This window comes from Manacus candei, unplaced genomic scaffold (genome assembly GCF_025592945.1).
Source record: "Manacus candei isolate 608988 ecotype Guabito, Panama unplaced genomic scaffold, ASM2559294v1 h1tg000011l, whole genome shotgun sequence".
Lineage (NCBI taxonomy): Eukaryota > Metazoa > Chordata > Aves > Passeriformes > Pipridae > Manacus > Manacus candei.
In genome coordinates, this window is record NW_026138059.1 from 4,014,514 (window position 1) to 4,033,356 (window position 18,843).

At 41.3% G+C, this 18,843-nt stretch overlaps 1 protein-coding gene across 2 annotated transcripts; it reads left to right on the forward strand.

Moving 5' to 3' along the window:
• Positions 1–4,975: 4,975 nt before the first annotated feature.
• E2F6 (E2F transcription factor 6) lies at positions 4,976–18,263 on the forward strand. Of its 2 annotated transcripts, none has more exons than XM_051778381.1 (7): positions 4,976–5,207; positions 9,850–9,898; positions 11,464–11,680; positions 11,976–12,134; positions 13,143–13,257; positions 14,528–14,675; positions 15,408–18,263. In XM_051778381.1, the coding sequence occupies exons 1-7, from the start codon at positions 5,142–5,144 to the stop codon at positions 15,452–15,454; spliced, it is 801 nt and encodes a 266-aa protein (XP_051634341.1). In that variant the 5' UTR covers positions 4,976–5,141; the 3' UTR covers positions 15,455–18,263. The 2 variants fall into 2 exon arrangements, with proteins under 2 accessions (XP_051634341.1, XP_051634342.1); XM_051778382.1 differs by having other exon boundaries at positions 4,978–5,198.
• Positions 18,264–18,843: the final 580 nt, after the last annotated feature.

The following is an 18,843-nucleotide window of genomic DNA, read 5'->3' on the forward strand; positions in this document are numbered from 1 at the left end:
GCTAACCATCTCATGAGAACATACTTCAACTTTTTCATACATTTAAAGCTGACAAAATACAACAGGGAATTTTGCACCTCCTCTGCAACTCAAAAGATACAAACAACAAATATAATAATGCCCATATGCAACAGGAATCTTCTTCTGTTTCTAAACTCCTTGGCATGGATGAAAACCTCCAGCAGGCTCTGTTAAGACCTTTGCCTAGAATCCTTAGGCTCTGGCAGATGGCTTGCTGCCAAATATCCAAACCTTATTAAGAACACAATATTCACTGAACCTTTTTAATAAGACACACCAGTGTTCATATGCAGCAAGCACTTGCTAGTTACATAGCCTTTAATGTCACCTCAAGGGTACTTTTTCCATCTATATAACTTCTTTTCTGAATTACAGGCACAAAAAGTAAGAGCTTCAGTTTGTATCATGAGCTAAACCCTATGTATACAACATGATACCACATCCATGACTTCTAAGTGCCATTCAAGACATGACAAAAAAGAATGTTGTTTAGCACTGCGCTGTTCAGATCTGATTAACTGACTTGCTCTTCCTCATACTCATACAACAAAGTGAAGAAATAAGAGATCTGCCTTCTTAAATTAAGGGATGACTATTTGCCAAGTATACAGGAAATTTTTTTCAGTCAAGTTAAGCTGAGCACATCAAGAAAGACTCTACTATTGCCAGAAACAGATTTAAGTCATTACATTTTAGAGCAAAAAAATTTATACCTTTATGCCTAATCGTTATGCAGTGGTGAGGACCTTAGGGAGGCTTGAAAATTTATACAGACAGACATACTAATATACAAAAATATGGATGATTCTGTAATTCCTTGAAGTTTAAACAGATACTTACAGCTATTGCTGTCTTTCATGATTTTGTACTTTTGCACCTTTGCAGGAAGATATTTCCTCTGGCTCATCTTTTCAACAATACCTATGCACATAATGGAAGATCCAGTTACAATTGTGAAAGGGAAGATTGCATTTGATACAGTATTGTAGGCAGAAGGCAATTTTGGCTTTAACTGCAGTATGCTGGAATTACCATGTACATAAAGAAAAAATATATATCATATAAGGATATAGAGGTACCTGTCAGGAGATGTAATTCCCAAATTCAGGATCACATATATAGGCTTATAAATATTAATAAGATATTAGTGTAGCAAAAAAAAAAAAAATAGGAAAGTAGTGGCACTCAAAACAATTTTTTTAATCTTACAATGGAAATATAAAAACAACAAAATATCCTATATTGAATGAAATCCAAACCTTGCACCATTATAGCGCTGCATGAGGTTCACTGGTAAAAGCTTTTACAAAGCAGTCTAATTTTAGCTGCTCAAAATAAAACCTACATGCCTAAGTAGTGCAGGGTAAAATATTAAATTACACAAGGGAAGTATTTTTAAGAAAGTTATGTTTTGATTTTCTCATATAGTGAAAATGTTACTGAACCCACTGTTCTGGCAGGTTTTGATGGTAAAGGATCAGATTTAGGAAATGGAATTATTGCCCCCTGGTGGCACATTAAGAATCAATGCAATTAAAAAAGAATTCAGATAAATAAGCAAATCTTTCATTTTAAGCATCATGTCTTATATGACTAATGTCTGGAGATATTAAAAAGAATGCACAACCATTTTCATATGCATTAAAATAACAGTAAATGGGGTATAAGTTTCATTTTCATCTACAGGAGTAATAAAGAATGTGTCATCTTTATAAAATGTACATAATAACACATTAGAATCAAACTCTTTGATCTGTAGAATGCCACAGCAAAAACTCTGATAGTCAAGTGAGTTACTTCAAAATCTAATTTTCATTTAAAAAAATAATTAGGCTTCTTAATTTTCATGTAAATACAGAAAACTCTTCCTGACTCTGAATCCATGGGGGGCTCTTCTTTGCTCCATTAGATACGTCAGCAGGCAAGGACAGAGAAGCACAGGAACAACAGGATTTGATCTTATGACTGGCTAGAACAACAGCATAGCTAAATGTTGATGCAATGTTTTCCACATGGGTTAATACAGGAATTCATGTCTCCTAATCCTCAGATTATGAGTCGCTAGCCTCCCTCTTAATATCTGACCAGCCAACAGTCACCAAATCCTATTCAATGACTTTCACACTGCATGACATATTCCTTACATCACCTCAAACTAAAGTGGCCTAAGACATCTACTCCAAACCATTTTGCTGTTCCAGCTGGAAAAAACCTGTTTTATCACAGTGGGTTTATACAACTGTAATTGCAATGATAACATTCATCTTCCACAGTATAACAAAGAGGGGGAAATACTCATTCCTTATGGGACTAAGTTTATCACCACAGAGTAGTTAGCAATTGGATTATGCTGCCCATACAAAAATGAGCATTTTAACATTTCAGTGTAATCATGTGTCCCTTCCATGACAGGAAAAGCTTCTGCTTCTGCAGCAGTCTAACCTCACCTCGCAATACTGACAATCAGCATTTGCGTGACGTCTTGAAATTCATAGCTCCAGACTTCATGTCTCCTAAAGCACAGATGTCCTGCTTTTGAGGAGTTGTAACATATTTTTCCCCTTTTTACTCTCATTAATTCATTAGCATTAGAATACCAGAACAAGTCACCTTAGTTCAACAGTTCTCTACAAGGACAATTATTTCCAAGCAAGTACTTGATTGAAAATTGGTTGCTATGAAGAAAACTCCACCCTCTATCAAGGCATCTGATCTATCCTTGGTGATACCATAAACTACTCCAAAGGATTGTCTAAATGGAAAGGCTAGTAAATAAAAATTAATTCAGTATTTTTTCAAATATCAGAGTGTTATTTGACCTGTTCAGTCTGGCGTGTGAGAATATTAACAAAGTTCTTCATGGCTTTGAATTCTTCATACCAGACTGGCAGTTTTACACAATGCCCGATGAAACTGGGGAGGGGAAGTGAGTGGAAATTTTACTTGAAGTGTAGATGGAGAAGTGGAACAGTTCATAAATTCTTTAAGCAAAAGGACTCCATGACAGACTTATCTGTTTTAGAGGAGAGTTAATTGCCATAAAGAGCAACCAAGCAACAGATGGGCTATTTAATAAGGAGCTGTTTTTAAAAGAAATGCTTTTGTCCGACAAATAGAAGTTACCTACTCAGTTGGAAATATTTATATTATTGCTGATGTTGGCAAATCAGCAAGGTGTCAGTCAGTGCTTGAAAAAGGTTATGAGTGTGGAGGAAAGGGCAGGAGCACTGGGGAAAGGATGTTGATAGGAGGTAAATGGACAGGCTGAGTTTGGACAAGCCACATTCACTCCTGTCTGGCCCAAGAGGAACATACCTTGCCCTTCACCAATGAGCCTCTTGTAATTAACTCATTCTTGACATGGGCATTCTATCTGTGTCTGCCCCATGAGTGACACACGCAGCTTTGGCTGCCTCGTACTAGGAAGTCACGACAGAAACAGATTATTTGGCAAGAAAGCAATACTAATTATTCTCAGACATATTTGCACAGCAGGGTGCTCTCTCCTTGCTTATGCTTGTCAGAGACTGAAAAGGTTAATGATTTATGCATTCTAGGATCGCCAAGGGACTTTAGCAGGCTTCTGCAGGCCTTTTGCATTACACCTCTGATGCCCCATACCCCCCCCCTCCCAATCTTGAAAGACGGGAAAACCCTTTGGCCAGGCTCCTCACGGAAACTCAGCACAGACCCAGGAGATGCTGGAGGCTCCTGGCATGGCCTGTGACACTAACCATGGATATAGTAACTCATAACTTCTTCGAGTGGGGGGGCTTCTCCCCTTCACCCCCAACAGATCAAGACCACCACTTCAACTGACAGACATGGAAGCTGCAACTACCAAGTTTCATCGCTGGACCCCGTGGGCAGTGACTATATATATATCTTTCCACTTTCAGCTTTTCTTTCCCTTACACTCCCTTATCCTGTCTTTCCTTTCTCTCCCTTATGCACTTTCCCCCCAGGGGTTATCTCTGTGATAGATGATATAGATGACAACAGCCAAAATGCTAACATACCTGTTCAAACAAAATTGTTAAAATGAACCCTACCTATATGCGTTTAAAATAAACCCTACCTATATATGTTTCCAAACACTGATTATTCAGTGTCGTTTCACTCTAATCCACCCCAAGGGAATTATTGATAAGAACCTGGGTTACACCCCCCCTTTTTCCTGGGGTGGGTCGTAACTGCTGTACACTGAAGGAAGAAAAATCTCCCTCCTTGTAGTAACCAAAATGGTGAGGACCTCCTCTCTCTTGAGGGGGAGTTGTATAAGGAGCAGCTGAGGTCACTTGACTGTTCAGCCTGGAGGACACTGAGGGGAGACCTCGTTGCAGTTGCAGCTTCCTCCTGAGGGGATGAGGAGGGGCAGACACTGATCCCTTCTCTCTGGGGACCAGTGACAGGACCCAAGGGAATGGCCTGAACTTGTGTCAGGGGAGGTTTAGGCTGGATATTAGAAAACGGTTCTTCACCCAGAGGGTGGCTGGGCACTGGAACAGGCTCCCCTGGGAAGCGGTCACAGCACCAAGTCTGACAAGAGTTCAAGAGGTGCTTGGATTATACTCTCAGACACACAGTGTGATTACTGGAGTGTTCTATGCAGGGCCAGGAGTTGGACTCGATGCTCCTTGTGAGTCCCTTCCAAAATCAGCATATTCCGTGATCCTCCCCCTTAGCCTACACTGGCTGCCGCAGGGCTCAGGGCGCTCCCGCTGCCGGCACAGGCGAGGGGGAAGCGGGGGCGAGCAGACCCTTTTCTCCGCCGCTCTGGGGCGGTGACGAGAGGGGGAGGAAAGGCATTGATTTAGCGCATTCCCTCCCGACGTTCGGCGGGACTGGGGGGATGCCCCGATGGGGGCGGGAAAAGCCGGGACGGGCTGGGCAGGGCGGGAAGGTGGCGGACACTGCGGAGCGCGCGCACCGCGGGGGCCGATGGGTAATGGGGGGCGGGAGGCGGCGGCCATGACGGGCCGCGCTGAGCGCGGGAGCGGCCCCGCGGCGCCCCCCGCCCGGCCGGGGCTCGGAGCCTTCCCGTGAGGGCCACCGAGCGCCCTCCCTCCTCCGGCTTCTCGGGGCCGGCCGGGGCGAGGAGGAGGAGGGGCCGGGCGGACATGGCTAGCCGCGATAAGTGGGAACGCCTGAGGCCGCTGCAGCCGGACACGCTGCGTGTGAGTGAGGTACATGGCGGGCGGCACAGGGAGGCACTGCCTGGGGATGGGGAGAGGGCGGGACACGGCGCTGCAGCCGCGCTCCTGCCGCGGGAGGTGGTGAGGAGGCGGCCGAAAGCCCGTCCTGCATCCCCTGAGCGGGAAAGGCGCGGAGGGCCCGGGCAGCGTGGTACCCGAAAGGAGCCATGCGATGCTTCCCCTCGCTCGTGGCATTCCCTCGATGCTTCCCTAGCAGGCTGCTAGGGAAAGGGGCTAGAGTGCAAAGGGATGGGTTTTCTTACTTGTGTTGCCTATAGCCTCTTAATCGAGCTAAATATTTTGTAGCTGAGTTTGAGAAAAATGGACTACGACTGTATTCTGTTCTTCTCTGAACATCTGTGGTGTCGAGGCAGTCTTATATACAGCTGCCACCGCAACTTTTAGTAATGCTATGAGGTAGCTAACAAAAAAACAGGCCTACTTCTGTGAAACTTCTTAAAATTTGTTATATTTCTTTTACTTTTGACAGTTGGGCTAAATGGTACTTGGTAGTATTTTCTCACAGCCATGAAAGAGTTCACATCAGTTTTTATGCTGGTAATTGAAAATTTCTTATCGTTGGAAATCATGGTCGTAAAAAACAAAGGGTGTTGGGCACAGCTTCTCTATCTAGGTGTTGAGATGAGTCAACCAGGGGTGATGCTTTCCTGAATTGGCTTTTTGTAAACAGGGAAGTCAAGAATGTGGTGATTATTAACAGCCTAGGCTGTAGTGGCTGTGTGTATTGGGTTTGTATGGCCAGGTTTTAGTAGTGGGAGCCAGGGATGTGGGGGGGGTTACAGGGTTGGCTTCTCTGAGAAGCTGCTAGAAGCTTCTTCCATGTCCAATAGAGCCAGGCAGCTCCAAGTGGGACATGCTGCTGGCCAAGGCTGATCAATCAGAAATGGTGGTAATGCCTCTGTAATTAACACATTTAAGAACAAAAAAAAAAAAAAAGTTCTTGCACAGATGTAATTGCAGCCAGAGAAGAGCAGAGTGAGAATATGTGAGAGGAACAACTCTGCAGACACCAAGATCAGTGGAGAAGGAGAGGGAGGAGGTACTCCAGGTGACAGAGCTGAGGTTCCCCTGCAGCCCATGGTGAAGCAGGATGGCCCCCTGCAGCCTATGGAGGTCAATGGGGATGCAGAGATTCACCTGCAGCCTGTGGAGGAGACCCACACCGGAGCATGTGGATGCCAAAGAGAGGGCTGTGAACCTATGGGAAACCTATGCTGGAGCAGGGTCCTGGCAGGGACCTGACCTGTGGAGAGAGGAGCCCATGCTGAAGCAGGTTTCCTTGCAGGACTTGGGGGACCCACATTGGAGCAGGCTGTGCCTGAGGGACTGTGCCCCGTGGAAGAGTGACCCATATCTCAGCAGTTCATGGAGAACTGTTGCCCATGTGATGGACTCACACTGGAGAAGTTCATGGAGAACTGTCTCCTGTGGGAGGGATCCCATGCTGGAGCAGGGGAAGGAGTCCTCTCTCTAAACAGTAGCAGAAACAACTTGTGATGAACTGACCATAACCCCCATTCTCCATCTTCCTGAGCTGCTGGTGGGAAGGAGAGAAGGTTGATGGGAAGGTGTTTTAAGATTTATTTTACGTCTCATTATCCTACTCTGACTTTGTTAGTAATAACTTCAGTTAATATCCCCAGTTTGAATCTGTTTTGCCTGTGATGGTATTTGGTGTGTGATCTCTCCCAGTCCTTAACTTGTGAGCCTTTGTTATATTCTCTCTTTCCCGTCCAGCTGAGAAGGGGAGTGATAAAGTGACCTTGGTGAGTGGCTGACATCCAGCCAGCATCAACCCACTACAACCCACCATGGAATAGTGGATGTTGAGGAATACATCTGGTTCAGGTGGCTCGGTTTCCAAGCTGCAAATTGAGCTTTGAGTGGGAGCCAAGAGAGACATGAGGCCATGAACTGCCCTGAGCTCAACCTGCAGCTCACACTGCAGTTGTACACCAGCAGTACAGCAGGGGAGGAGAGGGGTGGGAGGGGGAAATAGGTGAACCTGCTGCTAAATGGGGCAGGTGATTTAGGAAGACTAGACACAGGTAAGGCTGCAATACTTGGCCTTCTTGTGTGACTCTTCTTAACTGATGCCTCCTAGGCTTTGTGTCTTAAAGAACAATCAGCAGTGGAAAAGTGTCAAGTTAGGAATCTCTTGAGAAAACCCATCCCAACCAAGTCCATAAGACTTTCTTGGGATACATTCTGAGAGAGCTGGCTGATGTTATTGTGAGGTTGCTCTTGTGATTTTTGAGGTTGTAGAAGTCAGCTACAGCTTAAGTCACCCTTTCTTCAGTCCCTTTGAAAGCCATGGAGCAAGTTCTCTGGGAAGCTATTGCCAGGCTCGTGAAGAAGGTGATTGAATAGCCAACATGGCTGCCTGATTACCCCGTTGCTGATGAAATGTCTAGATCTGTAGATCCAAAGCCTTGGATGTCAACTACATTAGCTTTAGCAGGACTTTCGAAACTGTCCTGCAGCATTGTTCTCTTGGAGTTGGGATGTTACAGATGTGATATACTACTGGATGAGTAAAAAAATCCTTGGATGAATCATCAGGATCAAAGAAGAATGGTTAGTAGTTCATACGTTACTCAGAAGCAGGTTACAAGTGACGTTTCTCAAGGGTCTATCCTAGGACCTGTCCTGTTCATAGGAAGAGGATGTGAGATGCCCTCTCATGATGTTTATGGGCTGGAGAAAGGCATCATCAGACACCTCATAAACTTCAACCAAGGTAGTTGAAAATTCAAGTGTGAAGTCCTGCACTGTACCCTGCAGTGGTACAGGCTGGGGGACCACCCTGGAAGGACCTGGGGGTCTTGATGGCCAGTAGGCTAAATGTGCACCTGCACTGTGCCCTAACGTTAAGGCATAGGAAGCTGTATTAGCAGGAGAATAGCCAGAGGGTAGTGATTCTTCTTCTTTACTTGGCATGTATCAGGCTGCTCTTGGAATGCTGTGCCTGATTAGGCCCAGTAGTACAGGAAGGCTGTTAATAAACTCTTGAGGGAGCTTGTTGCAGCAGCCCTTCAGTAGAATCATAGAATATCCTGAGTTGGAAGGAACCCATAAGATCGAGTCCAGCTGTTCGCTTTGCACAGGACAACCCCAAGAATCACAATGTAAACCTGAGGGCGTTGTCCAAGAGCTTCTTGAACTCTGTCAGGCTATGACCATTTCCCTGGTGAACCTGTTCCAGTGCCTGACCACCCTCTGGGGGAAGAACCTTTTCATTCATGGCTGGGCTTCGCGAACGAAGATTTGGGAAGGCTCTATCCACATTTGTTACAGGCTCGTTGGTGACTTATGAGGCCAATACGAGACAGACATGTCCGATTGCAAAAGGCACAGCAGAAAGACTCCTTAGATGGTGTATTCTGCAATACACGGTTCTTTCTGCGTTGCCTTTTCTCCTCTCTCAAAGGAGACAGCAGCATTATAGATGGTGTGTCTCCAGGCCTCCCGATTGGAGGCCAGAGTAGACCAGTTATGTTGATCAATATGGCCAAGGCTGAGATGTTGTTTCAGGGAGTCCTTGTATCTCCTCTTCGGGACTCCTCTCTTGTGGCAGCCAGTGGCAAGTTCACCATAGAGCAGGATCTTAGGGAGGTGGTGGTCCTTCATCCTTGAGACGTGCCCTGCCCATCGCAACTGTGTTCTCAGCAACATGGCCTCAATACTTGTGACTGCTGCTTGCTCTAGAACAGATGTATTGGTCCTTTTCATAATATAGAACCTTTTCATAATATCTGACTAAACCACCCCCGACACAGCTTCATGCCGTACTTGCAAGGATCTTAAGAACTGAAGAAACTGGCCAGACACTTCACAGTTGTACGTGATGAGAGGCTGAAAGAAAATAGTCACGAATTGAAACAAAAGAAGCCAGAGAGGTTGCAGCTTGATGTAAAATGGAACTTCTTCACTGTGAGGACAGGGAAGCAGTGTAGTGGGATGCTCAGGGAGATGTAGCCTCCATCCCTTGTAATTTTAAAGGCCCAGTTAATTAAGCCTTGCATAAGCTGCTCTCATCTAATGGCTGTTCGTGTTTGGAGTTGGCGGTTGGACCAGCGGTGACCTTAGGTCTCTTCCAACTGTAATGAGTCTGAATTTGAAAATGCTTCTGTTCTTAAATTGGGGAGAGGAGTGTAATGAAGTACCTGCTTAGGTTCATCACGTTAGTATCTCGCCCAGAGCAGACTCTGCTGCCAGTCTTGTTTGTAACGTATAACTGCAGTGCTGTATAATAGCAGTATATCTTCCATATATAAACTTCTACATGGAATAGATGAAGCTTGGATTTATAGAGATTATGCAGTTATCTCTTTGTGTTGTGACCATTGCTTGAACACTAGGGCCTTCAGTGGTGTTTCCTGCTTTCCAAAACAGAGAGACATATGCTGAGATTAAGGGCTGAAAATTCTGTCAGGAAATAATGAGCACGTATCCCTTCTGTCTGGTGACACTCCTTCACATTAATACCTGTAGAATTGTCAGCACTGTGATGGCTGTAGCATTTGAAGTTGATTTGGGAATTTCTTCTGAAAAAGCTTCCCCTGTAAATAGCATTTTATTACAGTTATTTTTTCCTTTTTTATTTCCCCAGCCACCAGCGATCAACCTGAATGTGCACAAAGATGCACAGCTTGTGAAAAGTAAGTTGCTGTGTTTCATGTTGGAAGATTATTCTTTAAGTATTTCATGGCTTTTTACAATGTGAGTACATGCTGTAAACAAATGAGAAATTGTAATGTATCTCATATCAGCAGAGCAGGAGAAATGCTGAACACTAAATGAAATAACAGATGTGAAGCAATACTTCTTCATAGTTTTGCTCTTAAAATTTGTTGCAAATATACCTTCCCACTGCTATAAAGAAAATAATGCTCGGGAAAAGTGAGTTATAGAAAACTGAAACATCATGTTGGCAAATGCTGGTTTTCAACTGGTATTAATAAATGTAAAAATAAACTTGAGTGAATTTCTGGGTGTTTGGTTTTTGTTGGGGTTTTTTTGTTGTTTTCTCACCAGTTGAATTCTTTCACACATCTCACAGTAACACAGTCCAAAACTGAGTAGTTGGACCTGTCACTTCATGTTAAAGAGTGCACAGATTTGAACCCATGGAATGGGTGTGATACATTATGAGTAAAAGTACGTGTCTCATTCATCTTGGGAAAAATACTGATGTTTGAAGTAGAGCATTTTCCAGGGAAGTTTGTTTACACGTGCAGTCACCTTTTCTTAAAGCATTAGACTGGAGTATTGCTCAGCAACACAGTTCGAGATGAACAGATTTTTCACAGGTATAAAATACCTAGTTTGCTTTACAGGAGAAAAGACAAGTAATAGCAGAATTTAACAGTCTTTCATTGCCTCTGGCATCAAATGAGTGTGTGTGTGTATCATGTCTTTTTTGTGCCTCAAATATAGATGCTTTTTTGTGCTTTTTGCATACACAAATAACATTCTCAAGTTAAATAAGCTGTTTGTCAGTGACTTTTCAGCTGTTTCTGCAAATATGTTGGTAATGGATACACATAGCACAGGGATCTCTCTTAAACCTGTGGTGTTAGGGTGTCTGTAGATCTTTATTCTATTAGTAAATTAAACAATGGAATGACCAGTTCTTTTGCCCTGAGGCCAAATAGTGCAAACAGAGTTTGTGCACATATTAAGTTCTCCTACCCCAGAACAGATTGGTCGTTTCTAGGCTGAAACAGTCCTGAAGCCAAGCTGACTCCTGAACCATGCCTGATTGTTATCTGGGAGGTCTGCTGGTTAATCTGGGCCAAAAGGGTGTGAAAAAAACATTTTAATGGTGTCATGGAGCAGAGATAGAGCTGCATTTCTCTGGCAGTGCCCCTGACTATCTGTGTATTGTTAACCCAGGATTTCATTGGTATTCATTCAGTGATCTATCTCATGTCCTATGGAACATACAGTTACACAACTATTAATATCCATACTAGCAGCATGAAGTCATAAATGTTGAAAGCACGAGGGTGCATGCTTGCTATGTAGATACAATCACTGCAAACAAACAAAGGTATATGTAGTTAATAGGCTTTACATGATGCCTTTGCAATGTCAGCATTAAAAACTGCAGTGCTTCCAAACTTTTATCTTCATTGTTACTTCATCACTATCCCTTTTTTTTTAAGGAACACTTCATGCTAATGTAGTAGCTTACCCTAAATATTCTATCAAAACTTCACAGAAACTGTGGAAGTCAAAAGGCCACGATTTGATGCGTCCTTGGTGCTTTTGACACGAAGATTTATGGCTCTTCTCAAAAAAGCTCCAGACGGTGTTCTTGATTTAAATGAAGTAGCAACAACACTTGGAGTACGAAAACGAAGAGTGTATGACATCACCAATGTGTTGGATGGAATCGATTTAATTCAGAAAAGGTCTAAGAATCTTATCCAGTGGATGTGAGTTGGCTTTGAAACTTCTAATTTCTGAAACAGTAAAACCGAACAATATTGAGTAATGTTTATAACTTTGAGAGTATTTTTAAGCATTAAATTACTTTTCATAGATAATATTTTGTATCCTTAGGCTGTGTGAATTATTTAATATGTCAACAAGTATCAAGAGCAAAAGCACATGGGAGCTATTTCAGCAGAGTAAAGGATGACAGAGTTTCTGACTGCTTTCTGTTAGTACACATGTGTATTAACAGACTTTTATTGATAAACATACTAAACAACTTTCATATTCTTTTAGAGGTTCTAATCTTGACCAAGTTGTTGGAAAAGCACCAGAGCAGCAAAACCTTAAAGATGAACTTTCTGACTTGTCAGCCATGGAGGAAGCTCTGGATGAATTAATCAACAATTGTGCTCATCAGATATTTGAACTAACAGATGACAAAGAAAATGCAAAATATCCTTTCAACTCTTGCATTACTTTAACACATGATTTTGGTTCCAACTACTCACATACAGAGTAACAAGCATAGGCCCATACCACAGGTATGCAGTAATACTTGATGAGTTTTAAAAAAGGAAACTTTTTGGTTATTCTGTATTTGTGTTTGCCAGTCATGTACCTTGCTTTGCAGTATCATGTACAGTCCAGCCTGTTCTCAGGTGTGTGCTGGTTGTGTAACCTTTCCCCTGCAGAACAAAGTGCAGCAATGGTCTTAGTACCCTGACCATGACCTTGTTCTCTCCATTATAAAGTTCTCTAAGGGACAGGTCTTGACCTACCGTGAGATTGAGTTCCTTAGCGAGATGACAAATATGGACTCAAAATGGAGTCCCAGTGGCCTGTTGCCAAGAAGATATAATGGTATGTTGGTTGTGTCCTAATACTGTTCTGTCTCTTGAGAGAGGTTCCAGTGCAATTTTGACTTACAGATGGGTTTTGGCAATAGAAAAGAGATTTCTTTTACAATATGACATAAATGTTGAATTTTGCCTTTAGGTTACAGTAAAATATTACTTAGCTCCCTTGTTTGCCAAAATGTTAAGGTCTATGCTCAAATGAAGTGTGTCCATTTTCTTTACACTTTACTTGTTCTGGTTAAGAAAATAGTTCTGTAGTTTCCCAGGAAATTATTTTCATGCTATTAGAAAACAGAAAGTAGTTTCTCCCTCTGCTTTGTAGATTCATGACAGCATCTGGGAAAAATGTCAAATGTGTTTGGGGTTTTTTAATATTGAATATATTTTTTCTTCCTAGAAATAAAGAAAAGCTGTTTTCCACTTGTTAGCTAATTCAATAGCTAACTTGTTAGCTTCATTTTACAAAACTAATACTAAAATAACCTCAACACCATTGTTGACCACTTTTCTTAAGTTGGTATTTTGCCTCAGCATATCTTGACATCACACTCTTTGCTTCTGCTCATTAGCAAATTACTTTACAGAATCCTTGACCAATGTATACACTAGCTTATGTTACATACCAAGATATCCGAAGCATTCAGACATTTCAAGAACAGATTGTGATTGCAATCAAAGCTCCGGAGGAAACCAAATTGGAAATACCAGTTCCTAAAGATGTAAGTTCTCAAATTTGACTTTTTGCAGCAGCAGTCAGTAATTAACTTTTGTTTCCTTTGTCATGCAAATATTGGTAGTTCATTGTTCTTGTGTTCCACTGAACAATGCTGTAGGGATAATAGTCTGAGAAACTTACAGTATTTTTACTTAAATCATTAAATAATAGTGTCTAGGCTTTAGGTACCTGGGTCTTGCTAGAGAGAATGGAACAGCTGTAATAAAGTATGAAATGTGCAGTATAGTTGAAAAAAAGAAAACATTTTGTCACTCTAGTAGATCATGTCTAGATGGATCTTTGATGGAGGTGGGGGCCGTGCCCTGTCCTCACCCCATGGTGCAATACTCAGGCTCCATTCCAGTCACACAGAGGAGCCAGACCTTTTCCCTCTGCACCCAGCAATGCTGTATCTACATACTGGGGCCTAAATACTGAGAACCCACTGCTTAAAGTACTGCTCTGAGAGGGGAAATCCTGGAAGTGAGCTTAAGATAAGAAATGTAGCTTTAATTCAGCTTTCTTTTTGCATATGCATTTTTTATAATGTTCTTAATTGCACAGTCGTCAAATTTGCCTTGCTGCGTGCACAGAAAGGGTGGTGATATCTTAGGAAAAGGAGATATGAATTAGTAGAACAAGAAGACTTAGTTCCACTGCATAGATCTCCAATGGTTTCCCTGGTAAAAGGAGCTGGCTCTTATCCAGTGGAGATGAAAAAGATAAAATTCCAAAGACTTCCTAAAGCAATAAAAAGACAGAATTTAAAAAACTGTATTTTAGAGAGAACAGAATCTTCTCTCAGTTGTCCATAAAATTATATTTGCTCTGTGTCTTGCAATGTGATGTCTGCTGAAGGGAAGTAGTGATAGGGGTTAGTTGCTTTGCTGTGTTGTTAAAGCTGCGTGCTCTTGATTTGTTTTCTGATCCATGGCATTGATTTGTTAAGTTTGAAATTTTATTACTCTTCCTAAACATACAGTAAATCTTGATCATATATCTAAAGGTTAGTAGAAAGACTAAACAAGTACTTAACTGCATTTTCTTCAAAAATGAAAACTTATTAGCTTAGTGCTGCTTAAAAACTGTCCTACAAATATATGTAAGAGTCATTATTTATGTGGAAGTAGTAAAACAATTTTAAATAGTTATATCATTCCTGTTTTTTTTCTGTTCTTAATCTATTGGCTTTAAAATATATGCAAGAACAGATAAAGCATGTGTAAGATTTGTTCTTTGAATTTTTGAATTATATGCCAGTTGCTGTTTTATAGGATCACATAGAAGTACATGTGAAGAGCACAAAAGGACCCATTGACGTGTATCTATGTGAGGTGGAAAAAGAGAAGCCAGGTGCCAAAACTTGTGAAGATATGGATACTGTCACTTCTGAAACTGAACCATCAGTTCCTCCTGATGAAGGTAATGTCCTCCATTTACATTTTTATACATGTGTTGTTTTTTTTTAAGATAGTCATACCATTCTGATGAATTTGTAAACTCTACTGTTGTACAAGCATAATTTTCTGAGCATAGTTTGTGGGCCAAGATGTGTGGGAGTATAGGAAACGCCTGGAAGAGAAGTCTCCGTTGTTGTGTTACTTCACAGCAGCAGGAGGTCAGAGAGTCAGGCACGTGCACATACAGCAAGGCACTCTTGTTCCCTGACCTTTTCCTTCCTTCACTCGTTACTGGTTTCCTGTCAGAGCTGCACTCTGTGGATGGAACAATGTGTGTCAGTTCTCAGCTGCTGCACTACAGAGTCCAGCTCAGCTGAGATTGTTACATGACAGTTGGGATGTGGTTTCAAATGAGTGCGCTGCTGTTGCTCATTCCTGCCCTGTCTAAGGGAGGGAAGACTAAGAAGAGGGGATGTAGTATTTTGATCTCCTAAAACAAGATTGGATGGAATATAGTCTCTCAGGAGCTCCAGTGCTTCAGGATGTTGTGGCATAAAAATAAATGTGGAAGGAATTGCAGTAGCTCAGAACACAAAAGAAAAATTATTTTTAGCACTGCTGCTTTATATTTGAGGGGAAGAGTTGACTTTTTAATCTTAGGCATTTTTTTACTTTATTTTGCTTGTAAAGTAAGTCAGAATTGTATTTTCTTCAGTGACAGTAATCATATTTCTTTTTGAATTTCCTTTCAAAGTGAGATCTCCGAGGGAAGAAAAAAACTTTTCTGAGATGCCAGATTAATTACAACATAAAAATCCAATACAGAATGTAAATACCTGTGTTATGGAACTTTTCCAAAGCTGCTCGGATCTGCAAACTTCATAACCTGAAACGTTCCAAAGTGTTTTAAAAAAAACAGCAGTGGATTGATTCAGTGCTTTCATAGGATTACTTATCTTACCAGGTCAAAAGACACAACAGTTCCTGGAATTGCTTTTAGGAGCCTTGTTTTCATAATTGCATGGGATCTACAGAGCTTTGGGAAAATTATAAGGTATTTTACCTTATAATTTTAATTGACAAAAAACATAGGTAATTAATTGCCTCTAAAATTGAAGGTTGGAAAACTATTCCTGGAACAGTCTGCAATCTGTGTGAGAATGTATAGAATGAAGGAATGCACTTTCAGTTCTGAGTTCTGCACTACTAAGCAGAATTGTCAATGACAAGTTTAGCAAAGAAGTGGTGTATAGGAAGCTTTTGCTATAAGGAACAAGGTGTAAATATCCTGAGAGTTATGCCTTACACTGTGTAGGTGCTGTTTGCATTGTTTGCATCCAGCTCTGCATGAACTATGGTATCAACACTGAAGTGAAATAATTGGGCTTTGTGTACATACGTGTATTATGTCTAGGTAGTTACTGATGTAGATTTATTGAGATAGTTTGCATTTCTGCCTTTGTACAGCAAAGAAATAAAATACGCTTACAAAAATATGAAATGGTCTAATAAAACACGTTGGGTTGCCTTTGTTGGAATTCACTGTGTAACTGCAAACATTTTAAATTATGTGAAAATTTAAAATCTGTTTTACATGGTGCTGGCAGTTAACAGATCTGCATCTTGTGATGCCACAATCCCATGGCAATTTTCAGGAGAAATGTTGTGGTCAATAACTACTTAAGTTGGCCCATTCCTGTTCCCAGAGTTTCCATATGGCAGAGCTTCGGCTGAGTATCATGATGTCTTTGTGGCTCAGCTTGCAAAAATACATGAAATACTTATGGACTGTATCTGTATTCATCCAGCTTTAGTATCCATAAAATGAAACTGTGGAGTTTTGATACTGGGTTTTCTAATGAACTGTCACTATACAAATGCCATGCTTGGGCTCACTTCACTCCAGTACAGAAAAGTGACACCACAGGTTTCGGGACTTTAAGGGGGTGTGTTGGCTGGTTTGTGTTTAAATTGGAAGTCCAAGTCCTTGTTCTCCTGATTTCACAGCATCAACAACTATGCATCTACTCACAACTGGGAAAAAAACCAAGTGCAAGCTTGTGATAGAAAGTAATCTTGACTTCTTACATATGGGCTACCAACTTCCAGCTCCAGAATGCAGGACTTCAGTATTGGATACTATTTTTCTGTCTCTGTAAAATGCAAACTACAGGCTGAGTTGTTACAATAATAAATACAAGCATGGAATTAATACATATATCACGGTAAAAATGGGGAATGTGCTCCTACAGTGAAGCTGGAAGTGACAGTAAGAGCATCTTTTTGCACAGAAAGATTGTCCTTCAGTGGCTGGCTTCTTTCCAGATGGCAAACTCTCTATTTGACTTTTTACATTGCTGTTGTGCTTTGGTGGGGACGGAGGTCTGTTCTGAAGAGAAGTGTTGATTCCCCTACGCTGGTTCAACAACTCAGGACAATGTTTGCCATAAAACAGCACTAACAACTGATACTGAATGCTCTGTGTTATGGTGGGATTTTATTACATGTTCATAAAATCCTAGAATGGTTTGGGTTGGAAGGACCTTAAAGATCATCTAGTTCCAACTCCCCTGCTGTGGGCAGGGCCACTTTCCACTAGATCACAGAATGATCGCTTAAGTTGGAAATGACCTCAAAGACCATTGAGTCCAGCCCTAACTGTCCTGTTAACTAGACCATGGCACTAAGTGTCATGTCCAGTCGTTCCTTGAACACCTCCAGGGATGGTAAATCCACCAGCTCCCTGGTCAGTCTGTTCCAATACTTAAAAACCTTTCAGTGAGGAAGTTCTTCAGATGGCCAACCTGAACCTCCCCTGGCACAGCTTAAGGCTATGTCCTCTCGTCCTTGTTCAAAGCCCCATCCAGCCTGGCCTTGAACACTTCCAAGCATGGGGCATCCACAACTTATCTGGGCATAAATATTCCTAATATTTAGGCTAAACCTACTCTCTTACCCATTACTCTTTGTCTTATCTGTGGAGTAAGGAAGTATATTTTTACAAAATAACCATCTTACAAATGTTAAGGAAATCTGTTTTCAAAAGCAGAACATTATTTAAATGAAACATTAGGATTTTTCATTTTGAACAAATCTCTAGTGGCTGTTTTTCCTTCCTCATATGTACAGGTTTTCTAGCTGTAGAATTCATTTTTAACTACACAATTGTCACAGTGAAATAGGAGAAGCTGCAATATGACAATTACACTATAATTATTAAATACATCTGTTCTAATAGTGCACCTCTAGTGAAACGAATGGACTTTTGAAGATTAAAACACTGTCATTACTATTTGGTTATGTACAATATTATCCACTTGCAACACTGGAAAACAATGTACTGTGTAAGCTCAGTGCACTAACTAACTGAAAAGATTTGACTTGGACTAGAGGAAAAATTCCTGAGTGATGCTGAACTTAAATACGAGTTCACTTGCAAATGTGATAGGACCTTACTCTGAATTTGTGTAATAACGGTTGATTTTTTTTTCTGAGAGAGTATTAAGGTTATTTTTGTTGAGCCCATATCTGTCCATTTTCAATATATTTGTGTGTGTAAGCAGCTCCCTTGGGTAATTGAGGACCCTATAATAAAATTAAAAAGCTCCAATACTGTTTTTGTGTTCCCTTCAATAAGAACGGCTGAGTATCTAAATGTATTAATCAGCAACAGCCAAGATCCGTAATTATAAAATGCCTGGGTTTGCTGACTCTGTAACTGAAACAAATGCTGCAAGTTGCCAGGTCAGCCTGCATTTGATGTGGGAAATCACTCGTCAGTTTTCAGATATAAACTGCAGTTTTAAATAATGTGATTAGTAAAGAAGAGAGAAGAGTCCTTCAAATTATTAGTGGTTGGAAAGGTCTTAAAAGCCAGCAAATTTCTTCCTTTCAAATAATCTTTTTTGTTGTGTGTGAAGAGCCTCATTAATAAGCATAATTGAATGACACTGATTTCGAAAGTCACTTTAGCTATTGTCATTGTCAGTGGCAAAGTTTGCCTGCTGGCTCCTCATGTGCTGGGGCTGACTGCAAGCCTTAAACCATTGTGTTCCATGATCCTGGAGGGCTCTGGCACCATGCTGGGACATCAGTAACTGCTTAAGTCTTTATCTGGAATAAGAATCTGCTATTTTTGGTTCTTAGAAAAGGACAGATGATCAGTATCTCTCATGCTAATATTGGTAAGA

Bases quoted from the DNA above. Each gene is read 5' to 3' on its own strand.
- E2F6 (XM_051778381.1), top strand. From the start codon at position 5,142: ATGGCTAGCCGCGATAAGTGGGAACGCCTGAGGCCGCTGCAGCCGGAC. The intron at 11,681-11,975 runs GTGAGTTGGCTT...ATATTCTTTTAG, and splicing joins AAGAATCTTATCCAGTGGAT to AGGTTCTAATCTTGACCAAG. The intron at 13,258-14,527 runs GTAAGTTCTCAA...GCTGTTTTATAG, and splicing joins AAATACCAGTTCCTAAAGAT to GATCACATAGAAGTACATGT.